General features: G+C 42.9%; 1 protein-coding gene across 1 annotated transcript in view; it reads right to left on the bottom strand.

Annotated features, from left to right (window-relative positions):
- Window positions 1–22,084, bottom strand: part of itih5 (inter-alpha-trypsin inhibitor heavy chain 5) — a 59,327-nt gene that overhangs the window by 26,848 nt on the left and 10,395 nt on the right. The window contains exons 4-6 of the mRNA XM_063072735.1: window positions 17,966–18,055; window positions 8,165–8,412; window positions 3,899–4,062 (exon numbers count right to left, since the gene is read on the bottom strand). Of these exons, the coding sequence (XP_062928805.1) occupies window positions 3,899–4,062; window positions 8,165–8,412; window positions 17,966–18,055 (502 nt within the window). The remainder of the gene's footprint in view (window positions 1–3,898; window positions 4,063–8,164; window positions 8,413–17,965; window positions 18,056–22,084) is intronic.

Below are 22,084 nucleotides of genomic sequence, written 5' to 3'. Positions count from 1 at the left end.
CCCTTTACCCAGGACAGCAATGGCCAATACCAGAGGACATACTTTAAGGTGAGTGGAGGAAGGTTTAGGGGAAATGTCAGAGGAAGGTTCTTTACTTAGACAGCGAAAGGTACCTGGAATGCACTGCCAGGGGAGGTGGTAGAGGTTGATATTATTGGAACATCTGAGAGACTCTTAATTAAAATGGAGGGTTATGGTTTGTGTTGGATGGAGGGATTAGACTGATCATGGAGTATGTTTATATAGGTCAGTACAACATTGTGGACAAAAGGGCCTTTACTGTGTTGCATTGTTCTATTTTCTGTTTTAAAACACTGCATGGTTATAATTGTATAACTGGCTATCAATATTGGTGAAACGAGTTATTATTCTTCATCTCGTGATTATCTACCAAAGTCCTAAGTCTTTCCATTGATGACAATAATGTAAAGCTTAAGAATATCCTCAACAAGATACTTGAAACCTTTGTTGAGTCATCTTCAAGTCAAGGTGGCCTGTCTCTCACCACCAATGCAGGTCTCAGGTATCGTATCATAACCCCACTTCACCATGTCAGATTTTGACCAGCTGAGAATACCTCCAAGATGCTGACTGACTGGAATTGGATTAAATAATGGGGACCTGAATTCAAAAGCACTTTTAGTTTTTCACAAGACGACTTTTCAAACGTGAGAAAAGCTGAAGCTCTGAAATAAAAGCACAAAATATTGGAACCACAGCACATTAGGCAACGTCTGTAGAGATAGAAACAGTTACGGTTTCAAGGAGACACAAGAGACTGCATTCGCTGGAATCTGAAGCAATAGACAAGATGATGGAGGAACTCAACAGGTGAGATAGTATCTGAGGAGAGAAATAGACAGTCAACGGTTTGGGTCAATAGTTAAGGTCTCAACCTTAAATGTTGATGATCTACTTCCACACACCCCATCAATGCTGCCTAAACCATTGACTTACTAACTCAAGTCTGAGATACATAGAACTATGAAAATAATGAAAGTATACAAAAAATATCTGTGACACCACATTAAAATTAATATACTTGATATATATACCTGTGTGTGATAACATTAAGAATACTGAAATGTGTTAAAAACGTATGGAATACTTACACGTTTGTAAATGTTTTGGGCGGGAGGAGAAGATGGCAGCGCAACGCAGCTCGCAGCAGCCACTCCGGCGGTGATATCTGTTATCTGTTTATTTGGAAATGCACAGAGGACTGTGTGTCTCGCAAGACGATCCGGGTATTCCCTAACCGGAAACCTTGGATGAATTATGAGGTCAAGTCCCTTTTATAGGCTAGAGCTGCGGCTTTTGGGTCCAGGGATACCAGTCGCTACACGGAATCCAGGCGTGAACTCCGGAAAGCCATTGAGGACGCCAAGAGGCAATATCGAGCCAAGTTGGAAGCCCAGGCTAACCAAAGGGATGCCAGTAGACTATGGCAGGGTCTAAATGAGATCACTGGGCGCAAAGAAAAGGCTGGGAATATCAATAACTGTGGTGCTTCTCTTCCTGATGAACTTAACGTATTCTACGCAAGATTCGAACAGAAGAGGAGCATCCCACTCCCTCCAGATGAACCGGACCTGGTGGCGTTGTGATTTATCATCACCAAGGAGGACGTTAGAAGGGCCATCCTGAAGATAAATCCAGGGAAGGCGACGGGCCCAGATGGTGTCCCAGGACGGGTTCTCCAGGCCTGTGCAAGCGAGCTAGCTGGAATGTTTGCTGACATCTTCAACTGCTCCTTGCTTCAGTCTAAGATCCCCTTGTGTGTTAAGAAGGCAACGATAATCCCAGTACCGAAGAAGAGCAAGGTGGCATGCCTGAATGACTATCGACCTGTGGCTCTGACATCAATTGCTATGAAGTGCTTCAAGAGATTGGTTATGGCACACATCAACCACAGCCTACCGGTCAATCTCGTTGCTTTGCAATTCGCCTACCGGAGCAACAGGTCAATGGCAGATGCCATCTCTCTGGCCCTACATTCCTCCTTAGAACACCTGGAGAATAAAGACGCATGCGTAAGGCTCCTTTTCATTGACTACAGCTCTGCCTTTAATACCATCATTCCAAGTAAACTGATTCCTAAGCTCCAGAACCTGGGCCTTAGCACTCAGATCTGCAGCTGGATCTTCAACTTCCTCACAGACAGGACCCAGGCTGTAAAAATAGGGGACAAGCTCTCCTCTACAATCACTCTGAGCACCGGTGCCCCACAAGGCTGTGTACTCAGCACCCAGCTGTACTCACTGTACACCCATGATTGTGTAGCCAAGTTTCCAATGAACTCAATACATAAGTTTGCTGATGACACAACAATTGTAGGCCGTATCTCAGGTAATGATGAGTTTGAGGACAGAGAGGAAATTAAGAACCCGGTGGCATGGTGCGAAGACAATAACCTATCCCTCAACGTCAGCAAGACGAAGGAATTGGTTGTTGACTTTAGAAGGAGTAGCGGACCGCACAACCCAATTTACATCGGTGGTGCGCAAGTGGAACAGGTCAAAAGCTTTAAGTTCCTCGGGGTCAATATCACAAATGACCTGACTTGGTCCAACCAAGCAGAGTTCACTGCCAAGAAGGCCCACCAGTACCTTTACTTCCTGAGAAAACTAAAGAAATTTGGCCTGTCCCCTCAAACCCTCACTAATTTTTATAGATGCACTGTAGAAAGCATTCTTCTAGGGTGCATCACAACCTGGTATGGAAGTTGTCCTGTCCAAGACCGAAAGAAGCTGCAGAAGATCGTGAACATGGCACAGCACCTCACACAAACCAATCTTCCGTCCTTGAACTCACTTTACACCGCACGCTGTCGGAGCAGTGCTGCCAGGATAATCAAGGACACGACTCACCCAGCCAACACACTTTTCGTCCCTCTTCCCTCCAGGAGAAGGCTCAGAAGCTTGAAGACTCGTATGGCCAGATTTGGGAACAGCTTCTTTCCAACTGTGATAAGACTGCTGAACAGATCCTGACCCAGATCTAGGCCATACCCTCCAAATATCCGGACCTGCTTCTCGATTTTTTTTGCACTACCTTACTTTCCATTTTTCTATTTTCTATTTATGATTTATAATTTAAATTTTTAATATGTACTAGTTTTTACTATTTTTAATATTTAATATTTGTAATCCAGGGAGCGGCAAATGCAGAATCAAATATCGCTGTGATGATTGTACGTTCTAGTATCAATTGTCTGGCGACAATAAAGTATAAAGTATCTGTCAAGTAGGGTGCTGTGCACAATCCTGATTTGATGGAGACAGACGTGAGAGCACAGAGGAACATCTGGTGAAACTTCTGAAATGCCTGCTTCGGTACCGCTGCTACTGTGTGATGCAGAACCTCTGGAGGGGAAGGCCCCGAGTCCTCGGCTTTGCTTGTTGCTCAGCAGCCGGGGCGGGGTCGAAGCGCTCGGCAGAGGATGGTGCTCGGTGCTTGGTGTCGGAGGGGCTGGTCGGAGGCTCGAAGTTTTCGGACGGACTCAGAGTCTGCTGCGGTCGGGGTGCTGCATCGGCAAGTTTGTGGCGCTTGGAGGTTCATGGCAGGGAGAGTTTCTCTCTTCTGCCATCTGCGTGAGATGATAGGTCTATTGGGACTTGAGACTTCTTTTTTACCGTGCCCATGGTCTGCTCTTAATCAAATTACAGTATTGCTTTGCACTGTTGTAAATGTATGTTATAATTAAGTGGTTTTGTCAGTTTTAGTCGTATGTCCTGTGTTTCTGTGATATCTTTCTGGAGGAACATTGTATCATTTTTTAATGCATGCATTTCTAAACGACAATAAATGAGGACTGAGGGTCCTCATAATCTAAAAAAAATGCTCTTATAATTAGGAAATTAGGACACAGGATAGTAGGAAGGCATATTGTGCAAACCTGAACTTCGCCAGCTCCCAATTCTCTGTTAACGTCGTATCTCAGAATGAAGTCACCCAGAACACCATTCTCAGCAATTCTAGCTTGCTCTCTAACAGTTGGAGCAAACTTGACATGGGCTGAAGTCCTGGTTTGGTTGATCTTGGTTGATGGTGGAGGTGGGCCTGTAACAGGAAATTTGGAAGACCTGACCATCATTTTGATAAGTTGAAATGCGTGTTTCAAAGTTCAAAGAAGATTTATTATCAAAGTACGTATATGTCACCAAATACTACAATGAGATTCATGTTTTTGCAGACATTAACAGAAAGAAATACAATGGAATCAATGAAAAGCTAACCACAAAGACTGACCAACAACCAGCATGCAAAAAAAGACAAATTGTGCAAACACAAAAATAAACACGTAATAATGATAGATGGGGAATGAAGCATCAGTGACATCAGCAAGTGGTCTGCCACCTGCCCTCAGGGGAAGGAGAGATAAGGAACAATGGAGCAGCGTCTGGAGATGTGTAATGAAGGGACGGGGGAGAGAGAGCTGTCTGGAGCGGCTTCCCCTTTGAACCCTGAACTGTTTGAAGTGATGGACAGGCGATACCCCAGCAGGGGGATAAAAAGGGACAGGTTCGCTAAGGCAGGACACACACGCCACCCGAGGTAACGAGACCCTGGAAGCGGTACGCTTCTCACGAGTGGGTGGGAAGTATCAGACAGCGGCCAGGGTGGAAAGGTACGATCAGCGGGAACCCGGTGTGTGTCCGCCCTTGCCTGGGTGCCGGGTTCACTGCAGAGGATCGACCGCATCTGGAGGAGGGGTCACAGTCGGTGACCTCAGGTGACATCACCAAGGGCCTGCCCAAAAGCTGCTTGTGAGCCATATCGTCGGTCTGTGAGTGAAGCCATGTCTGAATGATCAGTTGTTCCTGTTCTCTCTCTCTCTTCCCCCATGTTGTCCATCGCCATGGCAACGATTACTGCGAACTGAACTACTAAACTGGACTGAACTTTGAGTCACTTTGAAATTTGGTCATTTACCCCTAGACAACGACAGAGCTTGATTGATGCTGTTATCTTAATTCTGTGCACATGTGTGTTTATCATCGCTGAACTGTTGCATTTATTATCCTTTCGATTACTGTGTTGCTTGTTTCTTTAATAAAACTTTCTTAGTTCTAGTACTCCAGACTCCAACTGAGTGATCCATTTCTGCTGGTTTGGCAACCCAGTTACGGGGTACGTAACACAAAGTACATATATGTCACCAAATACTACAATGAGATTCATGTTTTTGCAGACATTAACAGAAAGAAATACAATGGAATCAATGAAAAGCTAACCACAAAGACTGACCAACAACCAGCATGCAAAAAAAGACAAATTGTGCAAACACAAAAATAAACACATAATAATGATAGATGGGGAATGAAGGGGGTGAGAGGATGGGACAGAGAAGAGAAAAGTGGGAAGAAGGAAGATGGATGATAGATAGATAGGCAGATAGATAGTTAGATAGATAGAACATGAGTTGTAAAGTCCTTGAAAGTGAGTTCATAGATTGTGTTCAATTCAGTATTGTGGTCAGTGAAGTTGTCTGCACTGGTTCAGGAGCCAGATGGTTGAAAGGTAATAACTGGTCATGAACCTTGTGGTATGGGACCTGTATCTCCTTCAGTGGTAACAGTGAGAAGAGAGAATGGCCTAGGTGGTGGGGATCCTTGATGATGGATGCTGCTCTCTTGCTTGTACAACAATTAGAGTTTTACTAACAAACACAAGGACAAATACAAGAGATGATGGCAATTCAGAGCAACACACACACACACACACACACACACACACACAAAACGCTGGAGGAATTTAGCAGGTCAGGCAGCATAATGGAAGAGATTAGTCCTAATGAAGTGTCTCAGCCTGAAATATTAACTGGTGTCCTGATGATGGGTCTCGGCCCGAAATATCAACTGCTTAATCCCCTCCATAGATGTTGCTTGACCTGCTGAGTTCCTCCAGCATTTTATGTGTGTAACATAAAAACAAAATGCATTGCTTCCAGATTTGAGGTTAGTTAATAGCCCTGTAAATACCAATCTTGAATACTTTTAAAATCTACAAGTGTTTTATTTATCGAAAGTTTCTTCACTTTTTTTCTACCTCAGTGCACTGTGTAATAATTTGATCTGTATGAACAGTATGTAAGACAAACTTTCCACTATGTCTTGGAACAAGTGACAAGAAGAAACCAATACCAGTACACAGTACATAATATTAGCTCGTAAGTGGAAATCAGGAGTTAAGAACTTACAGGTGTGCTTTGATAATGCATTGTCAAGAATTGTCAATCTTAAATACTCTTGAATGTGTTAAATATTTTACCACAGTATTGTATTCAACTGCAATGCTCAAGTACATAATATTAGCTCATATGCTTTCCCTCTAACCAGAAGACCTGAATGAAACTGAGATTGTGATGAAAAGTATGATTTAGTCATTATGGAATCTTGACCACCCATTTGCCTGTGTCAAGATGGCACCAAGCTACAGCCTCCATCCAGATCATGGCTCAGAATTAGTATGTTTTAGGATTTAGATGTGCGTGGATGAGTGGGAAGGAGGGAACGGGCTTGTTTTGCTGTTGTTGCTTTGTCGTTTGGTGTGTTCTGTTTTGCTGTGTTCTTTTGTGAATGGTGGGTATACTATGTTGGCGCCATAAAGTTAGGCAACACTTGCGGGCTGTCCCCAGCACACCCTTGGCTGTGTTGGTTGTTAACGTAAATGGCACATTTCACTGTGTGTTTCCATGTGCATGTGATAAATAAATCTGAATCTGGTAGACTGGCTTCACATCAAATCCAGTTATGCCCATTTATGAGGATATGTTATTGAAATTTTACAGCAGAATTTGCCCCACTGGACATTGTTAATGTGCACCAGAATCAGATTATTGAGACAGAAATAGCTTGAATTAGTAACTTGACATTCTAACTAACAAACCATGCTTTAAGAAAACAACTTGCATTTCTGTAAGCATGCACAAAATGCTAGAGGAACTTAGCAAGTCAGGCAACAACTACAGAGAGGAAGAAGCACTCGATGTTTCAAGCCAAGACTGTTCTTTTCTTCAAGGTAACTCAAAATAAATTTTATATCAAAATACATACATGTCACCATATACTACCCTGTAATTCATTTACTTGCTGGCATGTAGATTAGATTAGATTAGATTAGATTATGAGGACAAGCAGTCCTCTTTTATTGTCATTTAGTAATGCATGCATTAAGAAATGATACAATGTTCCTCCAGAATGATATCACAGAAACACAAAACAAACCAAGACTAAAAAAACAGACAAAAACCACATAATTATAACATATAGTTAAAACAGTGCAAAGCAATACCGTAATTTGCAGGAAAATAAAGAAAAACACTGGAATTTATGAAAAACCATACATAAACAAAGACTGACAAACAACCAATCTGCAAAAGACAAATTGTGCAACTGAAAAAATAATAGCAAATAAATAATACTGAGAACATGAGTTGCAGAATCCTTAAAAGTAAGTTTACTGGTTGTAGAATCAGTTTAGAGTTGTGGTGAGTGATGTTATCTACTTTGGTGCAGAAGTCTGATAAGAACTATTCCTGAACTTGATCGGGTGGGACCTAAGGCTCATGTACCTGCTGCCCAATGGTAGCAGTGAGGAGAGAGCGTGACTTGGGTGGTGAGGCTCCTTGATGAGCTGGCCTCTACTGCTCCTCTGAGCAGAGATTCTGTGAATTCACTACTCTCTGGCAAAAACACTTTCTCCTCATCTCCTTCTTAAATCCATTATCCCAAATCTATTTATTTATTTCTTTGTTTGTTTGTTTGTTTATTTATTTATTATTTGGGGGAGGGTGTATTTGCACATTGGTTGCTTGTCCTTGTTTGATTGTAGTTTTTTTGTTTATTCTATTGTATTCATTTGTTCTACTGTAAATGCCTTCAAGGAAATTAATCTCAGGGTACTATATAGTATCAATATACTTTAATAATAAATTTACTTTGAACTACTGCATTGGAAAGTCATCCTTGTCTTGTGACCAAACCTCTGCTGGGGGATTTGAACCCAGAACCTCTGACTCACAGACGAAGACACCACTAGAAAACATACAGTTGTTGGGGCTTGCAAGTTCAATAATGAAATGCGATTGCATTTACTTCACATAGCAAACTTGCTCATCATAACTTATCGCGGAGGTGTCCACCTCTACATTCCAAGGTACCTGCAGCACTGTGATTGGTCAGCTTGTTCATCCTTAAAGGAGCGACCTCCAGGAAAGTGATCCCAGAATTCTCCATCAAATGGATCTCCACCAAGAGCTTTGGAACGATTTGCTTGGGTCTGACACTGATAACGTGCGTGTACTTTCCCAGCCGCCTCTCCAGGAGTTCCTCGTAGGTCAGAAGGAACAATCCCTTGGTCCTTGCAGGCAACTTTGTAGTAACAGTGAAGGTTTCCACCTCGCTGTCTCTGTCGGGGAACAGGTGGCCAAAAGTTAGATTACTTTGTCTTCACTCTCTTTCAGGTAATGCAAATATTTATTTTATTTTGAGGATACAGGCTCTTCTGGCCTAATGAGGTGCACCACCCAGCAGCCCACCTATCTAACCCTGGCCTAACCCACCTATCTAACCCTGGCCTAACCCACCTATCTAACCCTGGCCTAACCCACCTATCTAACCCTGGCCTAACCCACCTATCTAACCCTGGCCTAACCCACCTATCTAACCCTGGCCTAACCCACCTATCTAACCCTGGCCTAACCCACCTATCTAACCCTGGCCTAACCCACCTATCTAACCCTGGCCTAACCCACCTATTTAACCCTGGCCTAACCCACCTATTTAACCCTAGCCTAACCCACCTATCTAACCCTGGCCTAACCCACCTATCTAACCCTGGCCTAACCCACCTATTTAACCCTAGCCTAACCCACCTATCTAACCCTGGCCTAACCCACCTATTTAACCCTGGCCTAACCCACCTATTTAACCCTGGCCTAACTGCAAGACAACTTACAATGACCAATTAATTGGATCTTTGAATTGTGGGAGGAAACCAAAGTATCTGGAGGAACCCCACGCACTAATGGGAAGAAGTACAATCTGTAATAGTGTTGCACTAACTGCTACAATACCACGGATCCCAATATGCAATAATCAATGATACTGAAGGAAGATCACAGTGATCATCATGCAAAAAAGACATCACAATCCGCCAGAACCTTTTGGTGTATTTGTACAAAGACTTGAACTTTGTGCTTAATGATTCCAGAATAAGGACCCATACATTCTGACTGCAATGGTTGAGTATTCTGAAATGGGTTAATCTGAAATGGAACCAGAAAGATCCTGAAAGTCCAGCAACAAAACCACATCAATACCTCAATAAAGTTTACATGAGAAAATGGGAGGAATGTAGTAGTTTAGCTGGAAATAAGGAATAGCTTACTCAGGTTTAATATAGCAATCTCTGATGCAATAAACACAAATGTACGATGTACGCATGTACATTAATTTCTCTTTCTGGTAATTTTTTCCTCTCCCCCTTTTCTCTTCTTCTATTCCCCACTCTGCCCTCTTAGCTCTTCTTCTCACCTGCCTATCACTCCCTAGTGCCCCTTCTCCTTTCCTTTCTCCTATGATCCACTCTTCTCTCCTATCAGATTCCTTCTTCTCTTGCCCTCTACCTTTCCCACCCACCTGCCTTCACCCATCACCTTCCAGCTGGTCCTCCTTCCCGTCCCCCAGCTTTTTATTCTGGCATCTGCCCCCTTCCTCTCCAGTCCTGAAGAAGGGTCTTGGCCCGAACTGTTGACTGTCTATTCATTTCCATAGATGCTGTCCGACCTGCTGATTTCCTCCAGCATTTTGTGTATATTGCCCTGGACTTCCAGCATCTGCAGAATCTCTTGTGTGTAATCTCGGATGCTCTAGTAAATGGGACACAGAGTTACACTAATATGAGTTTGGCAATTTTATCAAAATCTGGCAAACTAAATGATTTAATTTTCATAAATTTAAGTTCATATTGGTTGTGTATTTGTTCTCCTGGAAACATGAATTCTTAGTTGGACACTCTACTGATTGATCGAAATTGTCTTCTGATACTTCAGCCAATTGGCCTTGAGAGTCGGAAATGGCTTGTGTTCTAGCCATGGGAATGGTTTCATAGCCAAGGTTTATTTTGTCCTGTTCTAATGTGCTCCTCCCACCACCTGCAACTGGGAATCCAACCTAGTATCTCATTGGTTATCACATCTGAGCAGATGATCTCTTTGAATTGTCAAGCAAGCTTGTATCAGCTTACACTCCCCAATGCCTCGTTAAAACAGCCAAGATATTTAAGGACCCCACCTACTCCGGACATTCTCTGTACAGTGGCACAGCTGGTAAGACTGCTGCCTCATAGTTCCACCGACCCAGATTCCATCCTGACCTCTGGTGCTGCCTTTGTGAAGTTTGCATGCTTTCCCTCTGACCACGTGCGTTTCCTCCCGGTGACCTGGTGTCTGAGGTGGTGGCTGTAAGATCGGGATTCATTTGCATCGCTGTTTGTACATTTTCCCTCATGACCACGTGGGTTTCCGCTGGGTGCTCTGGTTTCCTCCCACATTCCAAAGATGCATGTACAGTGAGGTTTAATGGGCTGTGGACATGCTGTGTATATTGGCTCCGGAAGCGTGGCGATACTCGTGAACTGCCCAGCACAATCATCACTGATTTAATTTGACGTAAAACAGCGCATTTCACTTACGTGTCAATGTACGTTCGACAGGTAAAGCTAGAACTTACCTTCCACCCATCCCCCACCCCTCCCATCAGGCAGAAGATAAAAAGCCTGAAGGCACGTACCACCAGGCCCAAGGACAGCTTCAATCCCACTGCTGTACAAATATTGAAAAATATCCTTGTGCTTTAAGAGGGATTCTTGACCTCACTATCTATTTGTCATAGCCTTGCACCTTATTGTCTGCTGGCACTACACTTGCTCTGTGATTGTAACACATTATTCTGCATTCAGTTAGTGTTTTCCCCTGTACAATCTCGATACACTGATGCGATGAAATGAACGCTATGGGTGACAAGCAAAGCAAAATTTCTCACTGTACCTCAGTACATGTGACAATAATAGACAAATCTACTAATTGACCAGTCATTGATAGTTAGAAGCTTACTGGCCTCTCAGCTCACTGAATCCAGTCTAATTAAACATCCTAGCTCTTGTTATACAGACATGATGTGCTATCCATGTCAATTTCTGTTGTGAAAAGATATTCTGCCTCCAACACATGGTTAGAACACAAGCCAGTTCCTGCTCTCAAGCCCAATTGGCTGAAGTATCAGAATATAACCTGGATCACTCAGCAATGTGTCCAATAAATATTCAGTGTTTCCAGGAAAGCAAATAAACAACCAATATAAACAAATTTAATAAAGCTATATCACTAATTTTGCTGGATTTAGATAAATTCGCTAAACTCATATTGGAATAACTATACACCTCATTTACAAATGCATCAGAGATTGCTATATTAAACCTAAGTGAGACGTTCTCTATCTGTTGCTAACCTAATAGCTTCCTGGCATTTTTCTGATTAGCTTTGTTGATGTATTAATGTGGTCTTCTGCCTATCAACAGTGACTTCTATTCCTGCAATTGAATGAAATGTTACACTTTCAATTTCTCTCCATCCATTCCCTTGAAGATCCCTCTTCCTAATTATTGCATGAACAGATTCTGCTCTATCTCCACCTACAGATTTGCAGAGGGTACCCCTGTAGTGAGGAGCACCTCAAAAACAAGGAGTCAGAGTACGGTGAGGAAGTAGAGAGGTCGTGGACATGCTGTCATGTCAACAACATTGCCCTCAACGTCAACAAAAAAAAGAGAACTGCTATTGACTTCAGAAATGGGGGTGGTGAACATGCTTCTGTCTACATCAATGGTGTCCAGGTCGAGAGGGTTGAGAGCTGCAAGTTTCTAGGTATGAACATTATCAATAGCCTGACCTGGTCCAATCACATTGATATTAGAGCCAAGAAAGCTCACCAGTGCCTCTACTTCCTCAGGAGACTAAAGAAATTTGGCACATCCCTGTCGACCTTTACTAATTTTTATTGATGCACATAGAAAGCACCCTGTCTGGATGCATAGTGACTTGCTATCACAGCTGCTCTGTATGTGACCACAAGAAACTTCAGAGTTGCAGACACAGCTCAGCGTATCAGAGGAACCAGCCTTCTTTCTATGGGCTCTGCCTACACTTCTTGCTGCCTCATTAAAGCAGCCAGTATAATCAAAGACCCAACCCACCCCAGATATTTTCTCTTCTCCCCTCTCCCATCGAACAGAAGGTACAAAAGCCTGAAAGCATGTGCTATCAGGCTCATGGACAGCTTCTATTCTGCTGTCATCAGACTCTTAAATGGTTCTCTTGTAGATAAGATGGACTCTTGACCTCACAATCTACCTCTTTATGGTCTATCCCTTTATCTTTTACCTGCACTGCATTTTCTCGGTAGCATTTAGAATTTATTCTGCATTGATTTTGTTTCACTTTTTTCTAGCTCAATGCACTGTGTAATGATTTGATCTGTATAAACAAGAAAGACAAGATTTTTGCTGTATCTTGGACACGTGACAATAAATAATAAACAAGTACCAATACCCTTTTGCTAAAAAAATCTTACTCTTAAGTAGTTTAAGAGATAAAGGAAGCTGAAGGAATGCACACAGTTTATTCACTGATTTGCAACGCAGTCACATGGGCCAGACGGTGACAAATGATACCTCAGAGAGTTGAGATTTTCATTAGTTTGAAAGTAGAGTGGGCGAAGATTGTCTTGCAGCTGTTCCACCATGTGCTGGAGGTAATAAAATATCCCATTTTTTTCAGCTATGTTGTTATTGAGTTGTAATTTAGGAGAAAAAGAAGTCAGCTGAATTATGATGAAATATCCTGAATGGCTTCATGTGATCTGGTGCAGAAATTTGAATGCACAGGAATGCAGGAAGCTGCAGTGGGTAGCGAACTCAGCCCAATACATCACGGGCACATCCCTCCCCACCATCAGTGATATCTGCATGAGGCACTGCCTCAGGAAAACAACATCAGTCATCAATAATGCCCAGCATCTGGGCCATGCCATCTTCTTGCAGCTACTATCCAAGCAGGCGGTCCTGAAACCCAAAGTCCCACCACACCAGATTCAGGAACAGTTCAACTCTTCAACCATTCAGTCCATGAACCAACCGGCACAACCCTAATCACTGCATCAATATTATAACCATTTTGATCATTTTGCACTACAATTGACTTCTTTTTTGTTCTATTTGTATTTTTTTCTGCAAAAATTATGAAGAATTTATGTTTAATGTATGTTTTTTTGTGAACGCTGCTTATACGACGCTATGTGGCTGTGATGCTACTGTAAGTAAGTTTTTCATTACACCTGTGCAATAGATGTACTTGTGCATACGACAACAAACTTGTCTTTGACTTTTGAACAAGAAGCATAGATACAAAGAAGGAATGGAGTATCCCTTAGCAAAGACTTTCTGGTCATTCTGCCATGTCAATTAAGACCGTAAGAATACAAGGCATAGGAGCAGAATTAGGCCATTCAGCCCATTGAGTTTGGTCTGCCATTCAAGCATGGCTGATTTATTATCCTTCTCAACTGTTAACTAAATGACACCGAAAATATTGCTTTAGCTGCACAACCTTGATCTCCATCTATTCCCTTTATTCTCTCCAAATCCCCCTAAGTTAAAACACATCCGTTTCTCATTTTTCTCGTTCCGATGAGGGGTTATTAACCAAAACAGTGACTGATTATCCTCTCTTCTCAGGTGTTGTGAAATTTATTGTTCTGCAGCAGCACTGCCGTACAATAATTAATCTAAAATCTCAAGTTTTGTCATAGTGTTAGAAAACACAGGCATGTTATCCTCATCTTCTCCATCCACTTTGTCCTCTGCGGATTATTCTTCAGTGCAAATGCTCACTCTATGGTGCACAAAAACACGGAGGTTCATCATGACTATACTTCTTGCTGCCAAGGGAAAGCAGCCAGCATTATCAAAGATCCCCCCCATCCTGGACATTCTCTCTTCCCCTCGGCAGAAGATACAGAAGTTTGAAAACACATACCGCCAGACTCAAGCCACAATCTATCCCACTGTTATAAACCCTTAAACAGACCTCTTCAAGTTAAACATGTACTTTTAACCTCATGGACGTGGCCCTTGCAATTTATTGTCTGCCTGCACTTTCTGTGTAACTGCAACTCCCTATTCTGCGCTGTTGTTGTTTTCCCTTGCACTACCTTGATATACTGATGGGACGAAGTGACCTGTAACAGAAAAGAAAGCAAAACAAAGGTTTTCACTGTACCTCAGTGCAAGTGACAATCAAGCAAAGCCAGTGCCAATCCCAAAGTCAATATCCATCTACACATGTCTGTTTACCTTATGCATGCCAGGTGAGAATCAGAATCAGGTTTATTATCACTGACATATGCTGTGAAATTTGTTTTGTGGCAACACAAGACATTAAAAGCTTCTACAAGCTACAAAAACCAAACAAGTAGTGCAAAAGAGGAACAGCGTGGTAGCGTTCAGAGGTTCATGGACCATTCGTAAGTCTGATGGCAGAGGGGAAGAAGCTGAGTGCAGGTCTTCAAGCTTCTGAACCTCCGCCTTGATGGTAGTAATCAGAAGAGGGCACGTCTTGCATGGTGAGTGTCCTGATGATAGATGCCGTCTTCTTGAGGCACCGTCTTTTGAAGATGTTCTCGGTGGCGGGGAGTGTTGTGCCCTTGATGGCTCTGGCTGAGTTTACAACCTTCGGCAGCCTCTTGGGATCTTGTGCATTGGAGCCTGCATACAAGGCGGTTTATCTACCGTTACCGTGTTGGTCTACATGAGTTCCCAAATAAATAGCATCTCATTTTCAAAATCTTTGCTTTCACTTCCTGCAACTTGCATCCCCTGTAACCTCCCACAGCCTTCTAACCCTCAGAGATATCGCTGCTCCTCTGATTCCTCCATTCCACTGGGAAATCAATTCTCTACAGCTCTCTACAGTTACCTACTTTAACTAATTGAAGCACCAGAAAATAAGTGGCCGCTTGAAGAATGAGAACCAGTGCTTGGACTTGAAAGCTCCAAAAAAGCATCACCAACTAAAGGACGGAATTTCCAAGCTCTTGTTTGGAGGCTCGAACTTGCATGGTGTCCCACTGGTTCGCTGATGCAGCCTCCAGTAGAGTTCTAACCGGGATTTCTCTTCCTTCTTTATTAAAGCAAGCTCTGCTGAACTCACAGAAGATTTACCATCTGCCCAGTGTGATCCCTGAGTCAATACCAGATGAAAGGGCAGCCAATGCATTCCATTTCAAACATCTGTTCATGGCTGCTTTGGAAGAATAACTTGAGCAGACGTGACTAGCTCATCAACTGCAATGTCTTTTTTCTATATCAGTGGACAATGGAATTATCTCTTCCCAAATCCCAACGGTCTGCCAAGACTGGCATTTTAGTGAGAAACCCCAATCCAAATGACGAGACACTGTCTTTCTCAGCGTTGTGATTGGAAACTGACAAGCCAAGTGACTATGACCATCTCCAGCTTCCTTCTCCAAACACTGTTAATTAGACCTGACTTTCCTGGCAGGGGTCTATAAAATTAACATAACTTCCATTATTCATAATGCAGCTGTATCTTTAGAGTAACATAAGGGAATTTAGACTGCCGGTCCCAGGAACAGTCATTGTTGACCATCCCCAGGAGACCCTTGTTTTTCTGAGGCCCCTCAGAAAAATTTAACATTAAATTTTAACATTGAGTGTATTTGTCTCAAATAGATCAAAACATACTGTGAAATATGTTATTTACGTCAAATTAAATCAGCGAGGATGGTGCTGGGCAGGCTGCAAGTGCCACCATGCTTCCGGTGCTAATGTAACATCCCCTCAACTGATTAACCCCAACTGTACGAATGTGTAGAAAACTGAACGACCCGAGAGAAACCCACACGGTCACGGAGAGAATGCACAAATCCTTATAGACAGTGGTGGGACTCGAACCCCGATCTTGCCAGCTGGTGCCGTAAAGCATGGCATTAACCGCTATGCTACTGGTCTGTCCCAGACCCCTGGGACAACAGCACACCTTCTCTATCTCTGACCATTTGTCTGGTTCACTTCCGACCAAGCAATGCTAACTCATCCCTGACCACTTACCCAATGACTCTCACCTGATCTCAATCCCCTAATCATCCCTCCAAACTCCCATCCCAAACTCTCCCAACGATCACACTCAGCTCCAGGCCCTGAACCTTCCCAAAGCCTCCTCTCAGCCCAAGGCAATGATCATCCAATGGCCCTTCCCAAACCCAGACCTGAATCCCTCCTAGCAACTCTTCCTTCAGTTAGTCCTGACGAAGGGTCTCGGCCTGAAACGTCGACTGCGCTTCTTCCTATAGATGCTGCCTGGCCTGCTGCGTTCACCAGCAACTTTGATGTATGTTGCTTGAATTTACAGCATCTGCAGAATTCCTGTTGTTTCCCTCCTAGCAATCCTGCTTAATCAGGCAATAATCCCACTGCTCAAACCTATCTCACATTCCTCCTGATAATCTTTCTCAGCTCTAGGCATCAATCTGCCCCAATGACTCTACCTGACCTCAGTCCCCAATCAGTTCTATTGGTCTTTTTCAATTCCAGGAATCTAGTCTTTCTGAAGAGCTCTCTTGATCCCTGGTTCCAATCTGTTCTGAAGACCCAAAGCCCTCCCCCTCTTCAACAACTTCTCCTGACCCCAGCAACCCCTCCATCCTTCCTAAAACTTGACTCCAGATCCTCAATCAATATTTTCAAGAAGGGTGATGTACACTGTAGTGCAGCCTCCCACACATGTAAATAAAGACCAGGCTTTTTATGTTCTGCTATATTGCTAAGCCACCATTACTGGAAATGAGGCAGCACCTTAGAAAACCATTCATATTAACCAGATGAAAGATTAGCTTAATTTGTCACACATAACTGCGAAACACACAGCAAGATGCATCGTTTGTGTCAAATTAAATCAGCGAGACTTCTGTTGCGGGCAGCCCATAGTGTCGTCACGTTTCATGCCAACAGAGCATGTCCAAAACTGACTAATCTAAACCATACATCCTGGAGTGTGGGAGGAAACTAGAGCACCCAGAGGAAATCCAAGTAGTCACAGGGAGAATGTACGGTACAAACTCCTTATAGACTTCAGTCGGCATCGAACCACAATTGATGATCTCGCCACTATGCTTTTGTATAATATTGAACCTATTTATTACAGCAATTAATCAGTGTCTACAGGGATCTTTTGGAGAAAGGATTGCTGTACATAAAGAGAAATCAGAGTAAAACAGGGTATTGCGTACAGGAGTTGGGATGTTAAGTTGAATTTGTATAAGACCTTGGTAAGTCTAATTTGGAGAACTGTGTAGAATTCTGGTCTCCTATGTACAGGAAAGACATCAATAAGATTGAAAGGGTGCAGAAAAAATTTACAAGGTCCTTAACTGGATTTGATAATGTGAGTTATAGGGAAAGATTGAACAGGTTAAGACGTTATTCCCTGGAGTATAGAAGAATGAGGGAAGATTTGATAGAAGTATAGAAAATTATGAGGGTATAGGTAGGGTAAATACAAGCCAGCTTTTTCCACTAAGGTTGAGTGAGACTAGAACTAGACGTCATGGGTTAAGGGTGAAAGGTGAAATGTTTATGTGGAACATAAGGGGGATCTTCTTTACGCAGGAGGAGGTGTGAGTGTGGTGGATGGAGGTTTGATTGCAACATTTAAAGTAAATTTGGATAGGTACATGGATGGGAACGATACGGAGGAGTATGGCCCAGGTACAGGCTGATGGGAGTAGGCAGAGTAACAGTTTGGCATGGACTAGATGGGCTGAAGGGTCTGTTTCTGTGCTGTAGTGCTCTATGACTCTATAACTCTAAGGAACCAAAGACTTACATATTTTGCCCAGAGTGGCCTTTCTGTTTCTCTCTGAATGGCTTTGCTCTTCCTGAAATCTCGCTCTGGTGTATTTTTTTGCCGATGATCCTGCACAGAAAGCAAAAGCAGAGGTTAACCAGCCGTTAAGTAACAGTAACACACACGCACACACACACACTGAATCTGGAGGATTCAGGAAGTCAGGCGGCATCTATGGAAGGGAATAAGCAGTTGGCGTTTCGGGCCGAGACCCTACATCCCCTACATAGATGCTGCCTGAATTGTAGAGCTCCTCCATCATTCTGTGTGTGTTGCTTGAGATTTCCAGAGCCTGCAGGATCTCTTATGTTTATTAAGTAACAACAGACTCCAGGCGTAATGTTCCAATCTCTACAATTCACAGTTAAACTACTGCCAACCTTTCACAGATATCTGTAATTCTCATTAGGCGTGAAACAGCATTCCATTCTACGAAAAGCCAAAACATTAAACCTTTGATCCCATATTGCCAGATTATGTTTTAGTTCTATTTAGCAGAATACTTGAAAGTGTAGAAAGCTTGTACAAAGTACTCGGGTATTAGCGTCACTTTTCATCAGCAAGGATCAAAGGTCAATTTAATGTACCATATACATTCACATGTATTAGTAATTTTGCTGTGGGATGTTTGTACAAACTGTAACATAAAAACAACAGCATTCAACAACTATCAAAAACAAAGAATTATATAGTGTATAAAAAGCTCATAAAGTTAGAGATTAAAGGGCAGATGTAGAATTAAATGTGCATAGGAAATACCAGCATGTACTTACGATGTAAAAAGCATTATAGAAAGTGGTTTAAAGTGTTTACTATGCAGTGATGGGTGATAGACAGGGGACGGAAGGGACTAACTAGAATGGTTGATCTGATTAATTCCCCAGGGGAAAAAACTTTTAAGATGGCTTTTATGACAATCAATCCAGTAAAAGTTGGCTTCTGTAACCTTCCAATGTATTTCCAAGTAAATGAAAGACAAAATTAAGTTTTATTTACCATTCATCTTTGTCAGAATCATAGAGCATAGACATAGGCTCTTCGGCTCACCAACTTCATATCGACCATCAAACAAATTGACACAAATTCTACATTAAACCGTTTTAATCTGCCCACCATCCCAAAAGCTTCCTAGTGAGTCTATTAGATATATATTTGCTGTGTATTTAATATTTGAATTTGGAGTTATTTAAATCCTACATCCGTCACACAACATGAGGGAGTAAAAATCTTTGCGTTATGACTCCGTCGCAATGTACAGAGATGTGAATTTATAAGTCTAATGGTTTTAGAAAGAAGCTGTCCTGTAGCCTGCTGGGTTGGCTTTGATTCTGCAGTACCATTTGCCAGATAGGAACAGCTGAAACAGTTTATGTTTCTATGGATCTTGGTGTCCAGCACCAAATTTCTTGGTGTTCACCTCGCAGAGAATCTCACCTGGTCCCTCAACACCAGCTCCTTAGCAAAGAAAGCCCAGCAGTGTCTCTACTTTCTGTGAAGGCTGAGAAAAGTCCATCTCCCACCCCCCATCCTCACCACATTCTACAGAGGTTGTATTGAGAGCATCCTGAGCAGCTGCATCACTGCCTGGTTCGGAAATTGCACCATCTTGGTTCGCAAGATCCTGCAGCGGACAGCGAGGTCAGCTGAGAAGATCATCGGGGTCTCTCTTCCCGCCATCACAGACATTTACACCGCATGCTGCATCCGCAAAGCAAATAGCATTAAGAAGGACCCCACACACTCCTCATACAAACCCTTCTCCCTCCTACCATCTGACAAAAGGCACCAAAGCATTGGGGCTCTCATGACCAGACTATGTAACAGTTTCTTCCCCCAAGCCATCAGACTCCTCAATACCCAGAGCCTGGACTGACACCAACCTACTGCCCTCTACTGTGCCTATTGTCTTGTTTATTATATATTGTAATGCCTGCACTGTTTGTGCACTTTATGTAGTCCTGGGTAGGTCTGTAGTCGAGTGTAGTTTTTGTGTTGTTTTACGTAGTTCAGTGTAGTTTTTGTATTGTTTCTTGTAGCACCATAGTCCTGAAAAATGTTGTCTCATTTTTACTGTGTACTGTATCAGCAGTTATGGTCAAAATGACAATAAAAAGTGACTTGACATAGGACATTCAAAGCTGCTGCACAGGTTGGCAGTGTTGTTAAGAAGGCATATGGTGTGTTGGCAATCATCAACTGTGGGATTGAGTTCAAGAGCCGTGAGGTAATGTTACAGTTATATAAGACCGTAGTTAGACCCCACTTGGTGTACTGTGTCTAGTTCTGGTCACTTCACTACAGCAGGAAGGATGTAGATACTACAGAGAGAGTGCAGAGGATATTTACAAGCATGTTGCCTGGATTGGGGAGCATGCCTTATGAGAACAGGTTGAGTGAACTTCATTTTCCTCCTCAGAGCAACGGAGGATGAGAGGTGACCTGATAGAGGTGTATAAGATGATGAGAGGCATTGAATGTGTGGATGGCCAGAGGCTTTTTCCCAGGGCCGAAAGGAATAACACGAGAGGTTATAGTTTTAAGGTGATTGGAAGTAGGTTCAGAGGGGATGTCAGGGTTAAGTTTGTCACACAGAGAGTGGTGGGTGTGTGGAATGCACAACCAATGACGGTGGTGGAAGCGGATACAATAGGGTCTTTAAGAGACTCTTAGATAAGTACATAGAGCCTAGAAGAATAGAGAGCTATGCAGTTGGGTAAATCTGGGCTGTCTCTAGAGTAGGTTACATGGTCGGCACAACCTTGTGGGCTGAGGGACATGTAATATGCTGTAGATTTCTATGTTCTATGTTCTATGTTGGGATTACTGGTGTCCCCAATGATCTTCCAGGCCTTCTTTATGCACCTGCTTCTGTACATATCCTTAGTGAAAGGAGGTTCACATCCACAGATATGCTGGGCTGTCCTTACACTCTCTACAGTGCCCAGCGATCAAGGTCGGTGCAGTTCCCATACCAGGCAGTCATACAGCCAGTCAGGATGCTCTCAATGGTGCCCCTGTAGAAGGTCTTGAGGATTTGGGGGCTCATGTCAAACTTCTTCAGTCAATATTTGAGTAATCTTGTATACGTATTGTTTGATTAAGTGTTCTTGTTTGTTTAAATAATTCTTTACGGGTCTTATATATATAAATGCGTGAATTGCATACATCATGACACGACCATGTGATATATGCTTGCTTCGCTTAAAGTAAACATGAAGTTAGACCCACATTTCAGACTCCCGAGTTTCTTTTGAATTTGTTTGATGTTTTGAAGTTACAAAACATAACAGTATACCCAGGGGTAAATTACCGTGGCAGATTAAGCTACCAACAATCACATCTTGGGAATGTGGGAGGAAATCACAGCACCAGGTTAAGCCCATGTAGTGACAGGAAAACTCCACACAAACAGACAGCATGGTCCTTGCAGTTATCTTGTCTACCGCACTGCACCTTCTCTGTAATTGCAATGTTATATTCTTTATTCTATTTTGGCTCTCTTTTATACTCCTTCAGACTAGACAGACTCCAGTGGATTGAGCGGACGGGACCAATGGAAGGTCCAACGTTCAAGAAGGCGGTCTCTGCAAGCATCGTGGAACGTGTACAGCAGGACAAGACACAGAAGACGCCCTGGTCATCCACTGCGCCTAGTCCCATCTCCAGCCGTCTCGACGCTGTCTTGCCACTGCATCCAGATGGGAATTGGGAAGAGAGAGTGAGGCTGACGCTGCACAACTCTCCCTCGCTTAAATCCAAATCATGCGCTAGTCTGGACACCATCATAATAGTGTCGAGATCCTCATCGACGTTGATGCGTTGATGATGGACGAACACACCATACTCCCTCAATATACCTACGTGTGGACTGATCGAACCAGATGGCCAGCAAACAGAGATTTTCACCCTATCTCAGTACATGTGACAAAGAGAGAAACCAGAGGTTCATGAGCCAGAAATCAACGGAGGATCAGATCATCATCTGCATTTGCGCAGTTTGTTTACAATTTTCAGTGCCTGATGTTTACAGTTTACAGATCCTGCTTACAGTTATCGTTTTGCTAAGTATGCCTGCAGAAAAAGAATCTCAGGGTTGTA

Source organism: Mobula hypostoma, chromosome 20 (assembly GCF_963921235.1).
Source record: "Mobula hypostoma chromosome 20, sMobHyp1.1, whole genome shotgun sequence".
Taxonomy (NCBI): Eukaryota; Metazoa; Chordata; class Chondrichthyes; order Myliobatiformes; family Myliobatidae; genus Mobula; species Mobula hypostoma.
This window is presented reverse-complemented; position numbering and strand designations above follow the sequence as displayed.